Source organism: Photinus pyralis, unplaced genomic scaffold, assembly GCF_008802855.1.
Source record: "Photinus pyralis isolate 1611_PpyrPB1 unplaced genomic scaffold, Ppyr1.3 Ppyr1.4_LG2, whole genome shotgun sequence".
NCBI lineage: Eukaryota > Metazoa > Arthropoda > Insecta > Coleoptera > Lampyridae > Photinus > Photinus pyralis.
The window spans coordinates 12,664,472-12,685,742 of NW_022170403.1; the positions used below are offsets into that span (position 1 = coordinate 12,664,472).

The 21,271-nt window shown below is 34.0% G+C and overlaps 1 protein-coding gene across 1 annotated transcript in view; it reads left to right on the plus strand.

The window, feature by feature from the left end:
• LOC116163826 overlaps positions 1–20,812 on the plus strand; it is a 42,384-nt gene extending 21,572 nt beyond the window's left edge. The window contains exons 5-8 of the mRNA XM_031477957.1: positions 10,750–10,937; positions 11,258–11,353; positions 11,460–11,662; positions 20,564–20,812. Of these exons, the coding sequence (XP_031333817.1) occupies positions 10,750–10,937; positions 11,258–11,353; positions 11,460–11,662; positions 20,564–20,812 (736 nt within the window). The remainder of the gene's footprint in view (positions 1–10,749; positions 10,938–11,257; positions 11,354–11,459; positions 11,663–20,563) is intronic.
• Positions 20,813–21,271: the final 459 nt, after the last annotated feature.

The window sequence follows — 21,271 nt, forward strand, 5'->3', positions numbered from 1 at the left end:
GGAAGAACATTTCAATCCGTAATAAACTGCACTTTAATGGGTTTTTTTTTCCGCTGCAGTAATTAGAATGCCTTTCGACGAAGAAATAATTCAGTACAAACCCTTTTTAAGGTTCACGATTTTAAGACGTTTACTCAGCTGTTTTAAACAATAGGCAATATAGTTCTTTATGACAGAGAAACGTATTAAAGCGACTACATAAGTTGTACGTAACACAACAAAGTTGCGGTAACCCTTATATACACAACTTTCCGTCGTCTGTCTGTGAGTTTTGAAACATTTTTTATCTTCCAAATTATTCACATGGGCTAACTTTTTTAATAAACCTTTATTCATTAAAGCCTATCGGCGTTCCGAGAAATTACGACGAGGAGGTTAGCTTTACCGTCTTCCATAATTTTGCCCGCAATCCTTTTTGGGTTTTAGGGCGCAATCCGATCTAACTAAAACACGTAAAACAAGTACTGCGCATGCCCAGTCCCACATTCGTTATTTGTGAACCAATAATTCTTCTGAAATTTTGGGATAGAATGTTAGGATCTTACAAATGAGACATTAATGCAAGCGGAAATGCGCTTGTTGTAAATCGTTTACAATTACTTTTTTAACTTGCTATTAATGTTATGACCAAATCAGTTGAGTAAAAGGCTCAATTGTTTTATTTATTTATTTATTTATTATCCCTCTCTTGTTCTGGGCCCTCAACAGGCTTTCGCCCAATTACAGAGTGACCCGCATAATGCTTTTTAGAGGTGCCTATGTTTGATGTTGAATTGAGATTTTAATAGGTTTGGATGAGTAGGCCTAAGGTGTCAGTAAGGTAACAGTTAGGGTTGATAAAATGAGCACTTTAACAGCAGGGGTAGATAAATAGGTAAAACAAATCATTGTGCATTCCAATTACATCTGTCATTCTTAATAAAAATGGGACGCGGCGCATGAAATAAAATGAAGTTCAGAATTGTTGTTGACATGGGAACGGCGGGATAACCTGTGCTTGGTATTTTCAGATGTTTTATAATGATTTCTATGGATTCTGTTGCAAAATAAAGTTTTGTATTATACCTACACGGTGATAAAGGAAAACTTTTTTTGCTTTTGACTAACACTTGGTTATGGGTAACAACCTAAAGGTAAACTATAAACCCTGAAAATATGTAGAGTTTAATTTAAACCTTTATTTTCTAATCGGACTGATCTCCTCCCTTAGTTATGTAAAATTTTGAACGTCCAAAATGGTGGATTGTTCCTAAAAATTGTGATGTCTAAAGTTTCTATTGATTAGTGTTTTTTTCTCCACTAATATTTTAAAGATCGTTATTCAATGCCATATCTTTCAGAACTTCCTGATGAGCTCACTAATCTAATACTATACCCCTATTAAAATGGATGTAAGCTTAGTGCCCCTTCACACTGGGCAACTGTAGCGCCTTACAAAGTCGCACGTTCAGCGGCTTCGTCTCGCGACTGGATTTAAACATGCAACTTTGTCGCCGTCGTAACTGCGTCCTTAGGCTTCCTGATGGCGCGACTGATTAGAGGCAATTAAAACGACAAAACGCCTTTACAACCACTGCGTAAAAATGATACATATTTTGTTGATTCCAATCATCCAGATAAATTCTTTACATCATCATGAACAATATTTGTTTGGGAAGATAGTACAGAGCGTTGACATTCTTTAGAGCTCTAAAAATTCTAATTTATTGTTTCTTCGGGACAATTTAAATCCAAAATAGAAGCTTCCGTCAGAGTAGTTGGTCAAATTTTTCGATCAATCTTTTGGTAATGATTTTCGAAATTACTCGTTACCTTGTCACAGTTTATTTAATAAATTTGCTTCGACTTTTTTACATTTTTTGTTATATTCAAAACCTATAAAAAAAACATTAAATTAAATTAAGACGTTTAACTTGCAAAAATCAACTTTGTAAATACAACAAATTGGCACCTAGGACAACATACACGGAAACAAAGACTGCACAAGGCTAAAATAAACTTTAAGGGTTGATTTCACCCCCTGAATCCCATTACCAATCGATAAAAACCCAAATTGTTGCTTTGGGTTGTAATAAGTAGTTCCATCCCTAAGTATGAATGTGCGCTGTGAATGGAGATCTGACTATTCGGTGTTTTTGGTCGACATTTTCTTATGGAACGCCGTTTTACTTTTTATTACGAAAGTTTACAATGTAACATTGTAAACAACAGTTAATTTTATTTCCCGATTTATTATGTTTGTTGTTTTTATGTGAAACATTAAATATGTTTGTTTAAAAAACTTCACTTAATTGAAATGATGTATGAATTATATAGCAATGTGTATAACGAAAGTTTAACAATACAAATCAACAAACGAATACATAAACGAACAGTAATATAACTAACTAGAACTAATTCAACAAACATAAAAATTTATTCATATTAAATGTGGGATTAAAATTATGAACAAACATTTTAATTCAACAATCATATTAATTCAATTATTGAAGTGTTGTACAAATATTCCCAACAATCATTTTAATTTAACAATCATATTAATTCGTGCTGTTAAAATCGGAAAGCATTATTTAAAATGATTGTTGAATTAAAATGTTACATGAATTAAAATGTTTGTTGATAATTTTAATTCGTATCTGTGATTGTGCGGAAGTTTCAGGAACTATCCTTTAGTGTATTTGGGTACGTGTATACTAGCGCCTAATTAAAATTATCAACAAACATTTTAATTCATGTAACATTTTAATTCAACAATCATTTTAAAAGATTCTTTTACTACGTCTAACAATAAAAATTTATTTGTTTGTTGAATTAAAGTGATTGTTGAAAATATTCGGCTTCAATTTTCAAATCGTCGAATTTATATGACTGATGAATTAAAATGTTTGTTGATAATTTTAATTCCACATTTAAAATGAATGAATTTTTATGTTTGTTGGACAAAATCGTTTTATTAATCGAAGTATTTCTTGCAATTCAATTTAATTGTTTGTTATTAATTGTTTGTTGAAATACAGTTTCATATACACTCATTCAATATAACAATATAATTCATTTCACATTTTTATTAAGTAACATTTTTTTAAACAATCATATTTAATACGTAAGACAATAACAACAAACGTAAAAAGTAGAGGCATACGATTGACTGTTATTTAAAATGGCACATTGTAAAATTTTGGAATAAAATTGTACAAATATTTTCAGAGAACATTTTAATTCAACAATCATATGAATTCATGCTGTTAAAATCGGCAAGAATTATTTAAAGTGATTGTTGAATTAAAATGTTACATTAATTAAAATGATTGTTGATAATTTTAATTCGTATCTCTGATTGTGCGGAAGTTTCAGGAACTACAGTTTAGTCTATTTGACTACGTGTATACTAGCGCCTAATTAAAATTATCAACAAACATTTTAATTCATGTATCATCTTTATTAATCAACATTTTTTTAATCAATCTCTTAATACGTAAGATAAAAACAACAAACGAAAAATTTAGAGACATAAGATTGACTGTTATTTAAAATGATACATGATAAAATGTTGGTATAAATACTAAAACGGCGTTCCATATTTTCTGTGCAATAACTGATATTTAAAGTTTTGTACTACCACATGAAATTACTGTTATAATTCCCCGTTTAGGTTATGTTAGGTAGGTTAATTTCTTAGTGTTAATTCAACAGTAGGTGGCTAAGATATTTGTGTCCATTCAGTTTCTGTAGTTTAGATTTTGAACCGTCAGCGTCGCAAGTAATCCGATCTGATCCAATCCACGCCTATTTTCTATTGCAAAATACCGACGTGACTAATTCAGATAATTACAGGGTGTTATTTTGGGTTGATACTACTAATATATAGCTATAGTTGTGATGCCGCCTAAGCTTAACCCCTGACCCAATAATAAATTGTAAATTATAGACCATATCAAGGACTGCGGAAAGTCTTAGCGGAAGTTTTTTTATGTTATATGTGTGTATGTATATTATAGAAATCTATTCAATATCTGTTTTCACTAGCCTCTTCATTGCGCGAATTCCATTTTTAGCTGCATATTAAGTTCGAACGGGCATTGCTATGTAAAATTTATGTGTTAATATTAAATTGGGTAGAAACCCTCCCTTATGCCAACCATTATTTTAATTATTGAGTTAAAGTTATGTTATTGTCGAGGTGTTGAAGAGAAAGTATGAGCGCTTGTAGATTTTGAAGACGTTATTAATAATGTTTTCTATGTACATGTTTTTCTAGGGTAGGTGTCCTGAATGCGCAACTGCACCACTGTACCAGAGTACCAGATTTACAGAAGTGGCAAGGTTGAAATAGATATTCATTGTGTCTCTGTTTATACTCGATCGAACTACTTTCACAACTGAGACTAAATTGGTTGGTAAAACAATCTGTTACCCTCCCGGATCTAATTCTGTTTTATTATAATCAAATGCTTTCTTGCTGAATTCTAAATATGAGATTATCCTGTGGAGGAAAGTGACACATACATACAATTCTACGTGTCCCAATTTTAAAATAATGGAATGGGGCGTACTCGCTGTTGCATACTAAATAATACCTACATTCAACCTACTTCTTGGAACACCTACCATCTGCTTAATTTACATCCCTTCGTTTGCCTGTGAATTAATGATTGAAACCGTCATTAAATATCACTTTCACCAAATGATTCCATTACCAAAGGAAATATTTTAAACAGCATAACAATGAATAACGTTAAGCTGCTCCGTCAAGCGTATTCTGATTATCTTTTATTAAATGTAATTCCACTCCTGAAATTATTAATGCGCTTTGAAATTTAATGTTGTGCAAACATTTTACAGAATTCTTCTTAGTGAAATGGCTCAAGGGTGTACGGTGAGTACTCAACCTGATTAAATGCTTAAATGGGTAGGGTTACTATATTTTTGCCACTTAAATTAGTAAGTAAGAACGGACGAGTTTTTGGCACCTTAGGTAATTAACTACTATTACAACAAAAATTGAATTAAATCACCAAAAATGCAGTATAATATTTTACAATAGAACTAATCTGATATTACGCCCAAAAACATCCTCATACTCGTGGAGTAAAAATTGCTACGTTTATACAAACACAACCCTCCCTCGGTTCCTTCTTACTGCATTTATTTTATGAATGATTTGTTATAGGAAACATTGAAAAGCTTAATCTAAGGAAACATAATTGTTTTTACTACTTCGGCTACAGTCGTTATTACGGATGTTAAGTTTAATTACGTAGAAGAATCGTAGACACCAAATCGTGCCCAACCCCTCAGTAGAAGTCAAAAGTTTTGGGAACTTCTTTGCAAGGTACAACTAATTAATTACATTTCATAAAATAACTCTAGTGTAGTTTCGATTGTTTTCCTTAACACCTAAAGAAACACCAGCCCTTTTAAGGATAATTACAATGACAATGACAATTCAGAATATCGTAAAACGCGAGACCAAGATAGAAGCTTGTTATCCATTCGAGTTTCCCACAAGTATAAAATAAAAGCGTAAAAGTAGGGTCCATCCTGAAAGAGAAAATTATTTTAATGGCCAAATCATATTGCTTGATCAGTAATTCCTTTTCGGTCAATCTAAAACTAATCCGTGAGCCATAAAAAGATTCAATCTGTATTCGTCTGCACACATACCTAAAAGTATGTAGGTACACACTAATATTGACACACGTCAAACGCACGCTAACTTTGCTCAAGCGTTTGGTTGCTTTGGAATATATTTCTGTAAATATATCTGTTGAGTAGGTGCTTGAATAAAAATTGCATTTTCCTACGATTTAATATGTAATTTAACCGCTACCGTAAATCTGACCCATCGTTAATAAGGTCAATCTGGTTCAAAGGATTTCGTAATTTAAAATTATGATTAACAGGAAGTAAACCTTCGACTGAAGAGTATTATGGCTATGCTATCAAAAATGAGTTGCTGGGAGTGGAATTTTTGCTTACATGTGAAACTTCCAAACGCGACTTGACCGCCACTCACTTTTGATCGCCCGTTATTAGTCGGGTAAAAGTGGTGTAACAAATTCAACATGGCTTTCCAAAATCAATTAAGGTAACTGAAACACATAAAAACTATAGGAATGGGGACGCACATGGTCGACCCTATTAAATAAAATAAATAAAATGAATCATCTTCTTGCAGGTTTTTTTTTATCTAAATTGAACCAGGGTTAGTAAGTCAAGAATGAACATGCTTTTCCACAATTGGATTTTCTTAAATGGCAGAGTATACCTGTATGGGGGTTTTCGACACATAGAAGGGATATAATAGAATGCAAAGCCTATTTTTTCCTATTACTCATCAGTATTTCAACCACCAGTTGAAAGCTAAACATATCGTTTTCCATAATGTACCACTTCAATTTGGCTGCTTCCTTCTGGATTGTAGAAAGTAGTTCTGCTTCTAGCGATTCGTTTAGAGTACAAGAAGTTTTTGATTTCGTTATATTTTTTAAAGATAGTAATAGTAGACAAAGTATCTACAATTAATTACCACTATTGCATTAATGATAATGTAAATAACTCAATTCAATTAATGCATTCAAAATTATGATGCTGTGATGTGATGTTTATAAAGTCATAAAAGTCCATAAAATAATAATAAATAATGTAGTGGGCTGCACTGTCAAAAAAAAGAATTAATAACATAAATTGCATTTTAATTAATTTTTCCAACGTACGGTCCCTAATCTTCATTGCTCTGGGGACTCGGCCTTCACGTAATTTAGGGAGAATACATTTTTTATAAAATTCTGTTAATCTCGGAAGCATTACATTTTGCCATTCTCTTTATACATTTTTTCAATCGTTTTCGGCGTAAAACGCAAAATCGCAAAACAATTTTTGAGTACTGTTTAATTGGTCTTGCCCCATTCGGGAAACCGGAAAAAATAAATAAACTAAACCGTTTCATTGTCCGTGCATACAGTGGCGTAGCGTAGCTCGTTGGCGCCCGGGGCGCTATCAAGGTATGCGGCTCTATATTTTAGGAGCTGGTGAGATTTTGAGTTCCATATCGTTTATTCAAAAAGATAGTTTAAATTTCTTATGGATTTGAGTACGTTTAGAGCGAGCGATTGTTTACGGGGAAAGGGGGTTCATCTCTTGACATTATATCTATAAGCTTTCGTTTGATACCTATATGATCCATGTAGCAGATGAACAACACACACTACAATAAAGACAGACAGACAGAATAATTTTTTCAATTTTTCTTGTAATGCGGTCAAAACCCAACACTGCTTTTGAAGTCGAACCTAGAAACGCAAGAATGTCAAAGGCGATAATGATATTTGAATTGCTTGATAGACATTGTTTAAAAGATTGGAGTATTGAGAACAGAAGTTTAAACTTTTTTATGTATACCAGAAGTCTCTTCGTCAGGTATTTTCGCCTTAGTTTTTGTCAGATAAGGCACCTTCAAGTCCGGCAATGGTCATCGTCATTCTTACGAATGAAAAATGTAAATGTATTTTCGCAAGATTTTTTTAACCATTTTCTACTTTTAGCTATTTTCAAGAGCGCCCCGGGATATTATTAGCAGACAGTGCCGGATAAAGGGAGGGGGGACAAAAGGGGCCAAGTGCCCCGAGCGGCACTCAATAGAGGCGGCAAAAGTCGGCATGGTTCGTGTAATTTTAATTTGGTGTCCGGGAAAAATCCCGAGAACCAAACCTGGAATAAGCCAGAAAAGTAGTACTATAATGTAACTATTGTACATATTCTTTATTTGTATGAAATAATAAATGAAATTTTTTAAGTTGCCCTGATCATTTGCATTTGCCCCCCCCCCCCTACGATACGCCACTGTGTGCATATAGCGAAAAATTTAAACACCGCAATTTCCTTTCGAAAACCATTATTTAAAAGCGGACAAATACGAAAAGTACGCCCCATAGCAATAAGGGTTTGAAAGGATCGCCTTGAGAATAGTTAATGAGCTTATAATGGTTTTATTTACACGTTAAGAATGCATTCCAGAATTTTTTGCAATTAAACCAAGTGTAGTTACCATGTATAATCCTTATTGTTTATTATTAAAATTAAAATGTATATAGATATCATACATTTATTAATAGGAACGTAATAGATCCTAGCTGAAACCCTAAAGTATGTTGAAATGGTGCGCTACTGGAATATAGCCGCAGGCGTACGGACATATGAAACGGACCTAGTCTTTGCGTAAAAACCGAATTTTTGTTTCAAAATTAGATTTATAATTATAATCTGTAATTTCCGTAATTTCTCCGATTTCCCACAAGGCCACAACCAAAAATTACAAATGGGCACATGAAGAGACGCAGAATTTTACAATCTACAAAAAAATTATTTACATTTTATTAGGGGAAAAATATTTCAATATAAAGAAATTGCCATTGAAATCCCTATGGAGCATAAACCAATTCTACACCCTGTAGATATATGGTTATAGGACTTTAAATGAATATTTCAATACCACACAATTTTTTATTAAAATTTTATTGGCAATTACTGCTAAAAATAATATAGCTCATGCAATTCTATGTCATTATGTGTGAAAATGGTTATTTTCAATTTTTGTTTTACACCTATTTATTTACTGACGATTTCATAAATTTCAAAGTTAGTTTTTGAGTAAACTTTCTATGTTTTAAAGTTATCTAAACATAGTTCACTCATATACATCGCCCTTAACCATTGTACCAAATTTCAGGAACTTTCAATGATTCATTTTTGCTCTGGAAGTGAACAAAGAACATTATTTTGCATAGGCGGTTTAAACGTATGCAACAACCTTAAGAGCTATTGTTCTCCTTTTTTCGCTATTTGGTTCGTTATGGTGTGGAGACTTGCACCAAGAAAGGAATTTTTTCTGTACCGCTTAAGAAAGAAGTTATGGCAAAAGATCTATTTTTTTCATGTACCATACTTTTACACTTTTTCCGTTTATTAACGATCCTCGAGATCGTTTATAATGTTGTTTCGCCGTCTGTAAGTCCGTCCGTCTGTAAGTCTGTCCGTCGTCCGTTCGAGTGCAGTTCTGCATGATAACTTTTGTATTTTCGTAATCCAATTTTCTTATTTCTTAAGGTATTTCAATGAAATGTTGTATGTAGACACCTCGAATAACGGTAAAATTAATGCCGAATCAAAAAACCTTAAAGCTTTGCCTTTTAATTTAAGTATTCAAATCGTAAACCACAGAATAAGACCTTCACAGAACAGAAACATAAATGGCGCTAAATTGTCACTGATTACAGCGTTTCCCGTGGTTGTACGGAGAACTATTTATCGCAGACTCAAATATTTTTTTGCAAAACCTGTAATTTTGCTCGTTACAGGAAATATTTTTATCGTCGATTTTATACGTACACACGGTTTTACACATGTCAATTTTGACTTTTGAAAGATTTAAAATATGAACAAGTTATGTGACCGTAAAAAGTGTGATGTGGCGGATTGTAACAATAAAATATCAAAGAGGCATCGTTTCCCACATTTTGAAACATATTGTTTTGTGCTTGAAACGCGAAGAGGGTTGAAATGTGCTGTTATTTCTTTCCTATTTATGCAAGGTAAGTAACAGGTACAAATTGACGCAGAATTATTACCAACTGTACCTATAGGCGCAAAAGGGTGTAGACTTGAGTTTTATATTTATATAGACGTAGATACTTATATTGCAATTCGTTTTAGATAATTCAGCAACTTCCACTCTCGCTTCTCAAGTAACAAGTAAGCACCAGGATCAAGTTATCATTTGTTGTCAAAAACTTGTGTGACAATTTGCTGAAACGGTTTTATTACCTCTTGGAACAAAAAATTTAGTTCTAAAGATATTTTTTATCAAAAATATGTATTCCAAACAGCAATTAAAACCAAATATTTCGTACGACAAAACGTTACGTAAGGATCTTTTTGCAAAGTGTTAACATCTACAAAGCGTAAGTTGCACTTACTTCTGAGTTTTATATGTAATTCGTAAACATGTAATTTAAGATGTCTGTGTTAAATAATGTAATGTGATTGTATCTAAATACACTTGCAATTTAACAACTGTGTATTTTTTATCGATATTTATGATTTAGATCGAATTGGGGAAACTACTTCATGGCTTTAGAAGCTGGTCACCAGATGGCGCTACTCTGATTTTGAAGCTTTAGTTCACAGTACACCCACCAGGGTCCGCCAAAATACCATACAAATTTGTAACATTGCTGTTTCTATTCTGAGAAGGCCGTATTCTGTGTCGTAAACCAAAGCATTTCTTATTAATGAAGCGTTTTGAGTTTTCTTAGTGACAATTAAGTATTGTCATTTTATAATTTTTGTCAAAGTTCAAATTACAATTCCATTTAGAGGGTTACTAAGTATTCATCTCCAGTATCACCAATAAAATGGAATTCGCTAAGCGGCCGTCTAAGGAGTGGAATACGCCCTTGTATCCCACAAAAAGTGTAAATTATAATTCCTTTTAAAAGAAAACGATTAAACTCTAGTATCACCAGAAAAATTGATATTCGCTTTGCGGCCGTCTAAGGAGGTGGATGGAGTCTGCATTACAATTTCATTTAGCACCCCTAAAAAAAGTTCAAATTATAAGTTCTGAGGTGAGGTTCTGAATAATAGTAAGAAGTACTTGATATTTTGAAAACGTTATCTATATAATATTAATTTAATTTAGATAAGAATAAATAAATACGCATCCCTAAATACTTTGTAATTCATTTCCAGAGGCAGCATCGCGCTGATGATCACGGCAAATGAACAAATCTCACAAACAGCGACGACCGCTCCAAACAGAATAAAAATTATGTTCGAAGATATTGAAACCTTTGTCGACAACACACAATTTCAAATTTCATCTGTAACAACTTCATCCATACAAATCGCCACGGAAGCTATACACAGGGACTTGGAAGGTACATTAATTGATATTTCAATGAAATCGATCGGCACTGCAAAACACGTAGCCGCATAATTTTGTTGGCCGTATTTTTTATTACGACCGTACTATAAATAGTGTAATTTCGAATGCAAAGCTAATATTGTATTGTTATGATTTCTCCATTGAATTGCTCTACGTGCAGAGAAAAAATATGGCACATTTTGAACCAAAAACCCCTATATATAAAGAGAAAAGGTTTTCAATATAAACGCAAATAAATTGTGTGTAGAACTACAAAACTGAAAAGTCAAAAGGCAAAGGATGCTGCATTCTAAATAATTTTAATGATTTCAGATGGAGAGCAATTATTAGGAAATCCGTTGCGGCAGGCACTTCATGATGAGACTGGCATTGAAACGGCCATTCAAGCACTCCCCGACTTAACCGCTGGTGAGAACTTTGTTTTTATTAATTCTCTCTCGTTCGAAACTTAATTTTATGGAAATTTCGAATAATAAACTGCGCCCATTAATAAAGGCATCTTGTGGCTTTACAGTTGCGGCAGACCTATCCTTTCGGGTGGCGTCTCTTATAAAAGATTGCAATAAAGCACGAAGCGCCGGAAAAAGCTTGCAGGGAAGTCTTACGGAGCTTTCTAAACTTTTAACGCTCACACGCCAGGAATGTCTTCCCAGAGATCGGCCACTTTGCGATACTCTACAAACGCAACCGTTTGCAGTAACGATTTATGTGGATCAAGTAAGTTGCATTTACTAAATTTACTTCATTAACGTTTAGTTTGTGAAGTAAGTTTTCCAAACTTTAGGGATAAAGTAGCGCCCAAATGCAATGTTTTACATACTAGGTACTTAAGGTTCAACATATTTTATCTGTGGTCATTGTAAAAGACTTCATACTTCATCTGTTATTTATTTAGTCAGTGTGCTTACTAAAGTGGAAAATAATTCTCTACTAAAAAGGGATAACTTCTTTTTAATTCTTGCTTACAAACGTTCCAAACGCACTTGTAGTCATAGTTTCATGTTGTTGGATACCGCTGATGTAATATTCATTAGTTCCTCTTCGATTCTATTTCGGCGATTCCAAAGGATCTGTAAAGTGATCTTGTTTAGTGGGATAAACTTCGCTTTCAATATTGGGTGCTTGGAAAGTTCTTGTGCGCATTTACTTTTTTTATTACATTTAAATTCTCAACGTCTTCAAAACAAATCCCATAAAAATATTCACATAAAACACTCCTTTATTAACGAACGTTTGAAAATTAATCCTTATACCTACACCGAAATGAAAATGTTCGATTATCCCTTCCGCGGAAAATTAATTTCAACGAAGCCATCCCTTTTAATCCAGAATTGTAAATATTTGAGCACATTCTTAGTAAAAGCTCATAAATATTTCCTTGTTTGTCAATTCCGGCAAACGATTAGTTGTGTGAATTGTGCAAATCTCGGCTTGATTGCTTGGATTTCAGTTCTCTCATATAAAGAACGGCAAATTAAATAATTAATGAAATTTATATGTTAAGAACGTTATGAGGCTCAGATTTTTCCCTCCAACTTAGGGGTCCGTGAAGTGGAATGTCGACTTGAAACGAATTAAGTTCCAAATATCTCATAATTTTGGGCTCATTTTGGGACGATTTGTGCTACTAATTTAAAATTTTGTGCTCATCAAATTAATGAGTAATTTAATTTTTTCTGGTGACACTCCAAGTTCGAGATATAGTATTCTGGAAGTTGTTTTCAATTACTTTAAAGTTTTGCTATAATAGCAATACGTTTGTTCGGGAAATTTTTCGAATGAACACCTTATGTGATGGTTCTGTACGTCCGTTTGTCGGTCTGTTACCGTCTAACGAAAAAATGTCAAACCTTCGCCAATGGATGTATACACGTTCAAAGATCAGTGCTATTGAATATGAGTCGGATTAAAATTATGTTTCCGAATACGAACTTGGTGTTAAAAATTCTCCTACTGAAAATCGTATGCGACTCGTCGTATCTTGTTACTTTTTACGTCGACTTTGAGCAAACGTAACAAAATTACCACGAAATAAGCACACATGAGTAATAATAATAATAATAATAATAATAATAATAATAACTGAGGGTTTCATGTTAGCAATACAAGACCAGGTCATTAACACACGCAACTATAAAAAACACATACATAAAGATAAAACAGTGACAAATGATTCTTGTCGACTTTGTTCCCAAACATCAGAAACAATCCAACATATAATATCGGCATGCACACGACTTGCACAAACTGAATACAAACATCGACACGATCAGGTAGCTAAAATCATACATCAAAAATTAGCACTTAAACACAATCTCATAACAAATACGACACCATACTACAAATACACGCCACAGATCATACTCGAAAACAACACACACAAATTATATTGGGACAGGACACTACTCACAGACAAAACTATCCACAATAATAGAACAGACATTACACTTATAGATAAAACACAAAAATCCATTTGTATTATAGACATTGCCATCCCCAACACTAACAACTTAACTAAAACACATGCAGAAAAACACCGCAAATACACCGATATAGCTATCGAGCTTAAGACGCAATGGAGAATGAAATTTACTGTTATAGTTCCCATTATTCTTAGTGCTACTGGAGTTATACCAAAGACAATACACCACAATTTACAACTATTAGGTTTAGACAAAAACACATACAAACATTTACAAAAAGCAGTCATTATCAACACATGCCATATTGTTCGTAAATTTCTAAACATAACACAAGATACTACATACAGAAATGATCCACAACGTATACATGTAAACAACAGCACTCCCTCACAACACGGTACACAACATTCTGTAATATCTCCACCTCTAACCCAAACAAACACACAAATACAACTTACCGAACAAACAAGTACAACAAATGATACAACATATACTACAATCAGAGATTCACCTCTGAAGCAAACCACATTATCACCACCCATTAGTATTCAACCCAAACGCAAAAGCCTAAACAGCACTTTAGACTCACAACATGACACACAACATACTGTAATATTTCCAAACTTAACTCAACCAACCACACAAACACAACTTCCTGAACAAACAAACGCAATAAATACAAGTAACGCAACACGCACTACAAAGACGCCCTCACCCACACGGCCTAGCACAGCTAAAAAACACAATATTCTTTCTTCTCAGAAACACACCACGTTATCACAAACACAACCCACTTGTACTCAACCCAAACGCAACAACCTTAACAGCACTACAGGCTCACAAAATACTGTAATGTCTCCACCAATAACCCATGCAAAAACAGAAATACAACTTCAAGAACAAAGAAACACCATAAATACAAGTAACGCAACATGCACTACAAAGACAGGTCCATCCAATAAAGTTACACGCCCTAGCACATTTAAAAAACACAAAACTCCTTCTTCACAGAAGCACACCACATTATCACAACCCACTCGTATTCAACCGAAACGCGAAAACCTTAACAGAACTACAGGCTCACAACATACTAAAATATCTCCAGCAAAAACCCAAGCAACCTCTCAAATACAACCTCAAGAACAAAGAAACACCATAAATACAACTAACGCAACATGCACTACAAAGACAGGTCCACCCGATAAAATTACACGCCCTAGCACAGTTAAAAAACACATAACTCCTTCTTCACAGAAACACACCACATTTTCACAACCCACTCGTATTCAACCGCAACGCAAAAACCTTAACTACAGGCTCACAACATACTAAAATATCTCCACCAAAAACCCAAGCAACTTCACAAACACAACCTCAAGAACAAAGAAACATCATAAATAGAAGTAACGCAACATGCACTACAAAGACAGGTCCACCCAATAAAGTTACACGCCCTAGCACAATTAAAAAACACATAACTCCTTCTTCACCGAAGCACACCACGTTATCACAACCCACTCGTATTCAACCCAAACAAAACCTATACAGCACTACTAGCTCACAAAATACTGTAATATCTCCATCAATAACCCAAGCAACCTCACAAATACAACCTCAAGAACAAAGAAACACCATAAACACAAGTAACGCAACATTTACTACAAAGACAGGTCCATCCAATAAAGTTACACGCCCTAGCACAGTTAAAAAACACAATACTCCTTCTTCTCAGAAACAACCCACTCGTATACAACCGAAACGCAAAAACCTTAACAGCACCACAGGCTCACAAAATACTGCAATATCTCCACCAAAAACCCAAGCAACCTCACAAATACGACCTCAGGAACAAAGAAACACCATAAATACAAATAAAAAACACAAAACTCCTTCTTCACAGCAACACACCAGGTTATCACAACCCACTCGTATTCAACCCAAACGCAAAGCCAAAGAAACACTTACACAATAAACTCCATTTAATAAAATTACAGGAATTATTATAATGATTTTTTTTTTTGTTTTGTTTTCCTCTTTCCTGATAGCGTTGGCTATTGTGCCCATCAATAGGTATGTTGGTAAGTACGAATTACATTATCCCTAGATGTCCAATGTACGTGTGTGATTTTTTTTTTTTTTTTTTAAGGACCCTACATAACTTCACCAGACACAGACACAGACACTAATCGTTACTTGATTTTAATCCGTGCGATTAGTTAACCAGGCTAGACCTGAGTTCTCACAAGAAACACCGACCATAATAATAATAACAGTCTTTATTCAAATAAACTACAATGTGATGCATTAAATAAATATAAACTTAGTGGACGTATTCATGGTCATACTGACCGTCTGAAAGACTTGTTGAAAAAAAAAACATAGTTACTAAATTACTAATTAATAGATCTATGAAAATCTATATTTCTCAGCTGACAAAAATTCACTAATAAGTATTCTTGACCATTCAAATATTTTATGCAACAAATATCTATTATTTAAAAATTATAACTCCTTTAATATATTTCACTGTCATAAAATTGCATTCCTCCACACAAATAACAGAAATATTTCGAATTGTCTTAAAAAATCTATAAACTCAAAAACAAAATTATGCAACTTACTCTTTAGTCCCGCAACATTATACACCAAAATGTTTATTCCGTTGAAATACCTATTTCTATTGGATCACTCTTGAATTTTTCTGCTGGAGGTTGAAGGTGTAGATTCGGAGTGGCTTCGGGACTCGCGCATCTGTGGTTGAGTAAGCAACGGTGGTTCTTTGTTGATCTTCCGTTTCTTCGTACTTTTGGCTTCTTTCCTTATGGATGTTTCTCTGTAATCCTTTTCAAGAGTTGGTTCGATGCATGGCGCCGTTTGATCTCCCTGTAGCTCTTGGCAATGGATGAATCTTCCGTTAATCAATAATCCATTCTTCCTTAGTTGACAAGCCTGACCCGATTCTCTATGATAATTTCTAATTTGGATCATTTTCTTTTTGCGTTTACGCTGTTCTTCGTCTAGATCTTCCGTGACGTATATCGTACTACCTTTCAACTTCTTTGCGTTCCTTAAAACTTTTCTCTTATGGATATTGGAAACGAATGACACAACCACCGGCCGATTTCTGTTCTCATTTCTCCCTAAACGTCGAACGTAGTTAATATTATCGGACGTTGTTGTAACCTCCACTACATTGTTACATAGGTCTTGAATGGTATTTTCCAAAGCTTCTATATTTTCGGCGCCGCTATCTCGAATTCCGAAAAAAACTAAATTGTTGTCCCTTCTTAGATTTTCAATGATTCTTTTTTGCTTTTGGATGGTTTCATGCAATTCCTTGTTATCACTTTTTAATTCCTCGTATTTTTGTTTCTGCCCTTCTAATAAAGCCGGTATGTTGAGCTTACCAATTTCATCTCTAATCGTTTTTCTCATCTCCAATTTAAAAACCTTCAAACAATTTAACTAATTCACTAGGATCGCTTCCCATTGTTATTTGCAATTATTAACAAAACTGCAACTTTAAATATTATTTATTTATTTGTATGAATTGATATTTACGAGCGCTTATCTTATCCACAAAAGCTAACGTATTCAGGTAAATCGATTCACGTACATTAAACGCTAATTATTCTTTTATTAGATCACTGATTATCCACCTGAGCATTTCACCATGCACCCTGCACTAGCATTTCTTTACAGCTTTAGAATTTTAGTATTAAAAGTACGGTTTAAGTAACTTTGAACTCGTTTAACTCACGCAGCACAGAAATTACGTGTTTCTCCTTTCACTTCAACCAAACAAGTTCCACACATGAGTAAGCTCAGGCAAAGTAAGGGTGGGTCGGGATATATAATGAAATTCTTGGACACTAGCAAAAATGAGAGGAAGTGAAGGGAAATGTAGTAATATAAATTGTATTTAGTAAATTTCAAAAGAGAAAATAGAATACTCACCTAAAAGGGAAACAAGGCAGACTATGATATCTTTGTTCTGGTTTTGATAAGCTAAAAAAATAAAATAATTGACAGGGATAGAACATAAAAAAGAATCGAGGGTAATTTAATAAATGATCTCAAAATATTAAAATAGGACACTGTAATATCTAGATCTCAAATGTCAATGTTTAAATTTAAATCAATTTTTAGCAAATAACAATAATATAATTATAATATTTCTTCCTAACTTTACTTAAGTACAAAAGAAATATATAAGGTAAAATAAAGTAAAACTCTTATCAGTAAAAAAAAGCAAAGCGTAAGCCAGAAAAGGTATTAAGAACAGCAGAGAACTAATGATATACTCAACTTCAATAAACGAGATAAACTAATTCCAGAAAAAGCAAAGACAAAAGATAAAATCCATGTGAAAATAAGGAAAAAGCAAATCATAAATATTTGTTAAACACTTCTAACATACTCGTAATGTTCTTCAATATTATAAATCACTCGATCTTTTAGCCAAGATTTTAATGCGTTTGTAAGTTTTATTTCTGACGTATTCACTTTTATGTGTTGTGGTAGACTGTTAAATATTTTAATACCCGAGTATGAAAGGGAGTTTTGGAGTGAAGTTAGATCCACTATTTATTTTTTACTCCGGATCCATGTAACATAGAGCCACTAAATTTCAAAGAGAGCTTGTAAATGGCGCATGTAATGAAATTATGGTGTTTGTAATTTTTTACACTGAAATAATTAATTTTAAAGTTTAGAGTCTTTGAAGATAAAACGTTGATAGTTAATCCGTGCTCTTCTATCTTTACACCATAATATTTCTTTCTCTAGGAACGATATCATTATAATTCGGTGCCTAGAATGATGTACGCCTCCAATTATGCGTATACAATTCCTTTTCTGGTATAAGTGTAGTTTTAACAGACCCTACAAGATCGCGCATTAATTATCCGCGCAGGGTAAAATTCATCACGCGAGAAACTTTTGTTTTTGCTAGAATTTTATCACATATATCGAATGAATTGTGGCCAAAGGGCACAAAAATGTTTTTCAGAGGAATTTTTAAGAATTGATCTTTTATTTCATTTTTCAGGAGTTTTAGTAAATAGCGCCACTTCAGGAACACGAGAACGCGCAAAGAATATTTTATTTTTCAAATAATTGTTACTAATTGATTTTCAAATGGTGTTTATAAGGGTGTGCGGCAAATTCGCCCCGGAAGACCCGCCCCGGTAACTTCGCCCCCGAAAACTCGCCCTCGGAATATTCGCCCCTAAGTAAATTCGCCCGCGGAATATTCGCCTCCGGAGTATTCGCCCCCGGAATATTCGCCCCCAACAAATTTTCCTTCGAAAAATTCGCCGCGACAAATTCGCGCCGTAGGATTCGCCCCATAACATTTGTTAACCCTCGGAAGTAATAGGTTGGTTTGGTAATATATTAAACAAATAACAATTAAACAAATAGTTATTTATATAAAAAGAGCGCGAAGTTCAATTTCGCGCATTGAGAATGAAGGTATTTTGACGAGGCGAAGTGGGGGCACGCGCATGCATTTTTTCAAAGCTGACGTTATCAAGTCTAATTCTGATTGGCGATGTTTTTGAAAGATCTTGAGTAAGGAGATTATTTTATTGTGGTAGCGGTGTTCCGTTAAGTACAGGAATCAACGTAAATAGGATTTTATCTTTGGTTGGAATTCAAATTGCAAGGAGGTAATCGAGAAAATCCCCGAAGAACAAAGGTAATAAAAAAAATCGGGAAACACTTTTCCTTATTAATTTTGGTGCGTAGAATCCAAAACAATTCGTACTTTCTCGATTGGACTTCTCAATAAAAAATTAAAATTCTAAGGGCTGTAACTTTTGAACTAGTAGCCCAATCTTGAAACTGTTTGAAATTATGGATTCTACAGGCCACATTCTATAAGAATAGTGAACTGAAGATCCTTGATGTTAAAGTTCAAGGATAAACTAATCACGGTGCAATCGAATGGATCTTAGGTCTTTTTTGGGAGGGAGAGAGAGACGAATTCATATTCAATCCAATTTTCACAAGATAACAAAACATTCTGGATGGAACGCACTTACCAACTAAAAGAGAAGCATTAGCTTCTGAGCGTTTTCGTTTAAGTTTTTTTAGGTAAATTCACCGTTAAAGAAAATCTCACAGGAGAATATTCGAAAAATAAATCCAAAAGAGCTAGAGATGAAAGGAGTAACGAATTGTACTAGATTGGTTAGAGTAACGGCGTAGGAAAAAAGATTTATTAGACCTGCTAGAGGACAGGAATTGAAAATTGAAATTGAAAAATGTGAGGGATTCCGAATACAGAAAATCCAAGAAGAGAAGACTATAACCTGGCACCAGAAATGAAGAACGGTCAATATGCGTCGGAGGTCGGTTGGATGATGGGGAGTAAGAATCCAGTTATACTTGACTCTAGGCAAATAATTACACGAATGATTGAATACTACCATCAGAAGGCAAATAATATGGGTAGGGGGAGAGTATTTAATGACGTCAGACAGAAATATTTTGTTATCGCACTCAAGAAATTGATGAAGACGGTATGACGTGATTGTATGGAATGCAATATAAGATTTGAAATATAAGTACCATTTGCTGAGACCTGAATAGACTGTTCCAGGCCAATCTGGGTATCGGTTAGACGACGACATGAGAAGTGATATAGAATGTTTACTTGTTTGTCGGCGAGGGAACTACATTTGGACCTAATAAACGGTGGAAGGTTGTTTGTTGTGGTGAAGATGAACATTTGTAATATCTAAGCTGTTTTTTGCTACTCGATACAAAAATGCGTAAACCCTAAAATTCACACGGAAGGGTGAAATGGCCTTCTATATGGAAATCATTACACGACCCACCTTACTTTTTTACTTAGGATTTTTGGGAGTTTATAAAGCAATGTACGAATTTAATATTTACTTTTACGAGGCATTATCCATGTAATCGAAAATCTCATGCTTGCTTTGGGACTGTACTCCTAAAGGGACGTCCGGTTATGTTCAGCCTAATGAAATACATACCGAATACATACATTTCCATGATTTAAAACAGGCCACAAACTACTCTAGTTAATGTTATCTGTAATCTCTAACCCTATTACATGTAAAATCTTCCAACTAGAATACTAATTTCGTGGGAATTATTCGAGAATGCTAAGCACCTTTCTAAAATTAATACCAAATCAATAATTGAGGTTCGTATTTTCTAGCTTACTTCGGACTACCACCTTCAACAACTAGAGAAAATGGGAACCAATGAAAATTTTAACAGAACAATAGAAATTTCACAAAGAACTTTTCAAGGATTACCCAAGCGTGTGTCGTTAGAAACAGCTGCATCCAGAACAGGTAATTTGGAATATAATAAAAACTTGCACCTGTTACACTTGTCTTACTTTCCGTGCGAACGAGAAGTCTCCGAAATTAAAGTTACACAAATTATAGGACACTGTACCTAACCTTATTTACTTCGCGGTTATATCACAAATTAAATGCGACTTCTTACGTAATTACGTATTCTTAGAACGCTTCAACCAGATTAGTTTTTTTATCCAATGCGATAATTGCGGATAATGAATGGTGGTTGTAGATCGCAAGAATCAATTTAGTTCTATTTGATTTTGTGTGCGTTGCTTCAGGAGTAGGATTATTAGGGGTAGTACGGTGAATTTCAAGGGATTTTCTATCATTTCCACGAACGGTGAGACTTCCGAATATTAGGTTGTCTTCTCACTACCCCCCGAGATAATATTTTAAATAAACATTAAAAGACATCATTCATAAATCATAGTCTAATCAGTCCAGTCGATAATGAGTCAGAGGGCTCAAGAAAATCCCCACGGTTTATTCGAAATCAGTGAGAGAAAGCTATATCGTCCCTATTTTTGAATTAAAACACAAACACGCACAAGTGACTC